The sequence below is a fragment of the Monodelphis domestica genome, chromosome 2 (assembly GCF_027887165.1).
Source record: "Monodelphis domestica isolate mMonDom1 chromosome 2, mMonDom1.pri, whole genome shotgun sequence".
NCBI lineage: Eukaryota > Metazoa > Chordata > Mammalia > Didelphimorphia > Didelphidae > Monodelphis > Monodelphis domestica.
In genome coordinates, this window is record NC_077228.1 from 62,518,805 (window position 1) to 62,524,804 (window position 6,000).

At 38.2% G+C, this 6,000-nt stretch overlaps 1 protein-coding gene across 16 annotated transcripts in view; it reads left to right on the top strand.

The window, feature by feature from the left end:
* Positions 1–5,380, top strand: part of DCAF6 (DDB1 and CUL4 associated factor 6) — a 162,690-nt gene extending 157,310 nt beyond the window's left edge. For all 16 annotated transcript variants that reach the window (XM_007480727.3, XM_007480726.3, XM_056815500.1 and 13 more), the window contains one exon: positions 4,944–5,380. In XM_007480727.3, coding sequence (XP_007480789.1) covers positions 4,944–5,008 — 65 coding nt within the window. In that variant the 3' untranslated portion in view covers positions 5,009–5,380. The remainder of the gene's footprint in view (positions 1–4,943) is intronic.
* The last annotated feature ends 620 nt before the right edge of the window (positions 5,381–6,000 follow it).

Below are 6,000 nucleotides of genomic sequence, written 5' to 3' on the forward strand. Positions count from 1 at the left end.
ATGAGCCATAAAACTAGAACCAGAAAGTTCTCTGAACCAATTCTTCATATAGATGAAGAATAGACCAAGCTCCAGAAAAGTAAATAATAGGAAACAGGCATGTTTTGTATGTATTAGACTGGAAGCCCATTAAGGTCCATTCTAAACAGTGGGTGGTCTGATTCCTTGTGACCCCATTTGGGGTGATTTTTCATTTCCTTCTCTGGCTCATTTTACAGATAAGGAAACTAAAGCAAATAGGGTTAAGTGACTTGCCAGTGTTTGAGGATAGATTGTAGGCAGTTCTTTCTCTGGAGGTGAAGAGCACTTTTTTTTAGGACTGTCCCAGATCATTACATTGCTGAGAGTAGTCAAGTTTTCACAGATGATCATTGAACAATATTGCTGTTATTATATCCAATGTTCTCCCAGCTGTGCTTATTCCACTCTATATCAGTTCATGCAGGTCTTTCTAGCTTTTTCATTTCTCATAGCCAGTGTGTTCTCTTGAAGAGATTTGTTTTGCACTTTGGACAGGCCAAAAGAACAGTGGCATATTTTTTTTTTTGGCAATAGTCATTGAACAAGATTTCATTCAATATGACTTTGCAGATGGCATTTGTGACCCAGATAACATTATGGTGCGACAAAATTAATGAGAGTTGAGTTGGAGAAAGGAGCTCGCTCTCTTTTTACCTCCTTACAGAAGTATTTGCAGAATGCTCGTCCACGTAGCAGGAAGATTCTCATGTTTCTTGGCATTCCAGAATCCAAGCTCTGCCTTGAGCTCCCTGAATTAAAAAATTGCTGGTTACCCCCCATGAAGCTGTGACCCTGCAGCCTATTTTGAGTGGATGCAAAACGAAAGAATGAGAGTAATATTAGCTCAAGTTCCATAGCACCTTACTGTTAGCCACTTGATTTCAGCAGTCCTTATTTCATGGCCCAAGTGTCTTGTCCAGGGTTACAGAGCTAGTGTCCAATATTGGATTTAAACCCAGAACTTGGGATTCCTCTGCCAGTAGTCTTCTTGCTGCCTCCTGCTGCTTCTTAAATCTTTGGTCCTGCCTAATGAGATTTAAAGATTAAAAGGACCTCTTTGTGTAGTGGGGAAAGCCCTCCAAGAGGAAGGGTGCTGGCCTTGGCTCTACAACCTTGCTTTGTGACTTGAAGCCCAGTCAGTTCACCTCTGTGGGCATCAGGTTCCTCATCTGTAAAATAAGTTTCAGCTTACATGATCTCCAAGGTCTATTCTAGCTTTCAAATTCTGTTGTTTTGTGATCTCAAATCCCTCCTGGACAGTTCTGAGGAATTTATGAGAAAGAACTGTGGGAGCAGAAACACAGAAGAAAAACAACTGCTTGATCACGTTTCAATGGGGATATGATTGGGGATGTGGACTCTAAGCGATAGCCCTAGTGCAAATGTTAATAATATGGAAATAGGTCTTGATCAATGACACATGTAAAACCCAGTGAAATTGCACATCAGCTACGGGAGGGGGAGAGGGGAAGGAAAGAACATGAATCTTGTAACTATGGGAAAATATTCTAAATTAATTAAATAAAATTTTCCAACAGAAAAAAGAAATCCCTCCTGGAATGTTTAGGCATCTGTATTGATCCCATATTTCATACCAGCTCCTTTTTTTACTGTGCCTGACTGAGCATAAGGTTCTTAGGAGACTAAAAATACAGTCACTCTCATCTTGTTTGAAACGTCATCTCTGAAAACTAAAAACTACCGTCACACATATATTTAGAGCCAATTCTAAATCTTTGCTACTAGAAAAGCAACAAAAACAAAGAATAATCCAAACGTCAGTTTTAACTCATCTATAAAAAATTTCCTTTGATTCCCTTGTGGCAAAATAAGGGAAAACTTTAAAAGTTTCTAGAAATTGACATTGTGCCTACTTCTTTTTTATGGGTGCTAGTAGAGCCCAGACACAGTAGAGCCTAAGTTTCCAAGCTCTCATCCCATCCTACCACATTGAGTGCCCTGCTGACACCATCCAGTGAACCCCAGCCATCTCTTTACGGGAATGAATACAATTCTCTTTTGCTCTTCTTTGGAAATCTTTGACCAGCCTGGGCCCCTTGAGGCAGTTATTGGTGAAGACAGAAGAAAGTAGAGAGGTGTTCTTTGAGTCAGGGAGTCACACTAGATGTGTGGACACACTTTGGTCCTGTAGTAACTCCTTTATTGTTTGTTTATTTACATTCATCACTTCCATACTAACAGTGAAAACCTCTCCCGCCAAAAACCCTAAGCAAAACAGACACTTTGTCCTTATCTGATAGTATGTGCCTCCTTCTGTACTAAGTTTACCACTTGTCTGCTTAAAAGTGGGATGAAGACAAGACTAAGGGAGGGGGAACCCATTTGTACAAAAATACTTATAACTACTCTTTTTGTTGGGGCAAAGAGTTGGATGTCCATCAATTGGGGGGTTGCTAAACAAATTGTGGTATATGACAGTGGTGGAATACTACTGTACTGTAAGGAATGATGAATTAGAGCAATTCAGAAAAGCTGGAGAGACCTACATGAACTGATGCAGAGTGAAATAAGCAGAACCAGGAGAACATAGTACATAGTAACTGAAACCTTGTGGGATAATCAAATGTGATAGACTTAGCTCCTCTCAGCAATACAATGATCCAGTTCTGAGGGACTTAGGACAAAGAATGCTATCCACCTCCAGAGAAAAAACTGTTGGAGTCAAAAATGCAGATTAAAGCATAAGGTTTTCACTTTAATTTACTTGGATTTTTATTTGGGGCTTTTGATTTTAAAAGCTTATTCTCCTGCAAAACATTTTGCATGACTATACATGTATGACCGAGATCAAATGCTTGTCAGCTCCAGGAGGGGGGCAATTTACATCATATAACTTGAGAAAACTTATATGGAATTTGTTATATGTAATTGGTAAAATAAAATATATCTATAAAAATAATATAAATAAATAAATGGACACTTTCAATACAAAAGAAAAATTAAAACAACCTTAGAAAATCAAGCTTGGGGTTTTTTTTTGTTGTTGTTTGTTTGTTTTTTAAACCCTTACCTTCCATCTTGGAGTCAATACTGTGTATTGGCACAAGCATGGGGTTTTGCTCTGTAAAAAAGAAGACAAGAGGGGGCAGCTGGGTAGCTCAGTGGATTGAGTGTCAGGCCTAGAGATGGGAGGTCCTAGGTTCAAATCTGATCTCAGACACTCCCCAGCTGTGTGACCCTGAGCAAGTCACTTGACCCCCATTGCCTAGCCCTTACCACTCTTCTGCATTGGGGCTCCAAGATGGAAGGTAAGGGTTTAAAAAAAAAAAAGAAGAAGACAAGGTTGATCATTGCATCAATCTGAGGTCTGAGATTTTCTACAGTTTTCCTCTATATTAATTGTGGTCCTTGTCCTACTTTCTTCATTCTGCCTCACTTGATAGGTTTCTTCTCATTTTGCGAACTGGGAAGTAGTATGATTGGTGACTTGGGAAAATGGAAGGGCAGAAAAAAATAAGTTCAAATACACATAAACTACACAGCAAAGTTTGAGAGGAATTGAGTAGGGTGGTAAATGGTCAAAACTGGCATCCCATCCAGGAGTCCTCCTTTCTTTGGCATAGGAATAATAACTTTTTGTGTATCTTATACATTTAACCCTTATCTTATGATCAATAGGATCGTCCCTGTTTCACTAGTCAGGATATTGGCTCCAAAAGTGAAAGTGCCTTGCCACCAGTCCCAAATCATAGATATAGAATATTACCTCTCCTGCATTTTCCACCTGTCAAAAGAATATTTCCTCGTTCTTCCCCTGCTCAAAAATCGTCAGGGGCTCCTTGTTGCCTATAGAATAAAAATAGAAAGTCTTTACCCTATCACAACAGTTTGCTATCATCTGTCTTTGCTAGCTTATTGCATATTCTTCACCTTCACAAATTCCATATTCCAAACAAACTGGACCAAAGGCTGTTCCAGAGCTCATCTGGGGATATCTCATGCCTCTCCAAATCTGTCATTCACTCTTCCCTTATTTTGACCCTTTAAAATCCCTAGTTTCCCTTGGCTCACCATAGATGAGGCCTTTTCTGATTCCCTAATTTCTACTGCCTCCTTCCAGAAGTTAATTTGCACCTATTTTGTGTATACTTGACTGTGCACATGTTGGCTCTCCTTCTAGAATGTAACTCCTTGAGAACAGAATTTCATTTTTCTTAGTATCCCCCCAGGAGCTAACAACACCTGGACATAGCTGGTGCTTAATAAATGTTTTGTTGATTGGTAGCAACTGTTCCTTGAAGAATTTATTTCATGAAAACACTGCTGGCATCATTTGTTCTTTCTCTCTCTTTTTTTAGATCCTAATTTTTTTAAAGTAGGTTCTGTAAGGGGCAACTCAGTGGATTGAGGTACTACTCTTCTGCCTTGGAACCAATACATAGTATTGATTCTAAGATAGAAGATAAGGGCTTTAAAAAAAGAAAAGTAGGCTCTGTACAACTTAGGTAACCAAAAGCTTCTGATGCTTCCAAAAGATTGCCGTATAGTAAATTCAAAGCTTTTAAATGTGAATATGTTGTAACACTTAGTGCTTATTTAGTTCTGAGTTTCCAAATCCCTTTCCTCTTTAATCTGAAAATAGTAACAAGCTCTGCATTTTGCAGATAACTGAGAGAATCAATCACCAGAGACATCCTCAAACTCCCTGCCCATTGCTTTGTCCACCAGGGCCATGCAAAGCACGTGGAGTACAGATTTCGCATTATTCTGGTGATACTCTAAGCTCATCCCAGCTCTCCTGTTCCTTTTCTTTTAAGGACTAGAATCCTGGCTTTTAGAATATACACTAATCAGCTGGATTATTTATAGTTGGATTTTTTTAATGCAGGTTGTTTCAGGTTATTGACAATTATAATGCTGGGTATACACTCCCTTTACTAATTTCATATTTGTGGTTACAGACCGTTTAGAAGGTGACCGATCAGAAGGCTCCGGTCAGGAGAATGAAAATGAAGACGAAGAATAATCAGCTTTACTCAGCAAGCACTTAGATGTTCTGAAATTTGTATACAACATTTATTATATTTTTCCTTACAGAGCTTTAGCACAATATTAAGGGTTTTTTTTATAACATAACATTTATTTGGAACGATTGTGTGCATGAATTTGGGAGAGTGTGCAAGAAAAATTAGCAAAATGTTTTTAAAACCTTTTGCCACATATGAGGGGTGCTAGAAGACACAGAGTGCAATATTTTCCCTAACCTGCAGACGAGGGAGCTTGGATCAATGTTCAAAAATAATTTTCATTATAGTGAAAATGTTGGTTCAAATAAATTTCTATACCTGCTATTTGCATGTTTGTTGCTTTCTAATTAAAAGAATTGGTTGTTTTAAAATGTTCTGAAGTTGACTCTTTATGATTACTATTTTCTTACGTTGAATGTGTTTGTCCAATCTTTTCCTATTACAATAGCACAGATGGGGAAAAAGAAATTTGAAGCAAAGACAGGTTTTTCTTAAGTTTTAACACTAGTGTTGTCACATAAAAAGAAATTATATTTCAAGATTAAACCATAAAAAAAACATCTAAATTTCTACCCCACAGACATTGTGCCCCAGCCCTAGTAGCTGGGTGATACACCTAGTATTAGGTGATTAGTGATACCTCTTAAAGAGAGGATCCACCAGAAGTTAGACATATTTCAGGCTTGAATAACTGGGGGAAACAGAGCTAGTATTCCTGAGGGATTCATTACTTTTGACAAAAGCACAAATTCTAGTAATGAACAGTAATATTCGACCATACTGAATAAATGTTGCAGTAAACAGCATTCAGTTACAAATAGCTGGGCCTGAACCTCAACTTCTGTCTTCTTGTCTTTGTTGTCTTCTTTCTATCTACAGATTGCCCAAAGCGATTTTGAATTGTTTTAATTTCTTTTCCCCTACTTGGTAGTATTACTGATGTTAAATAGTGTTCCTCTCTGCTCATTCTAAGTCCTGAATATTCCTCAAA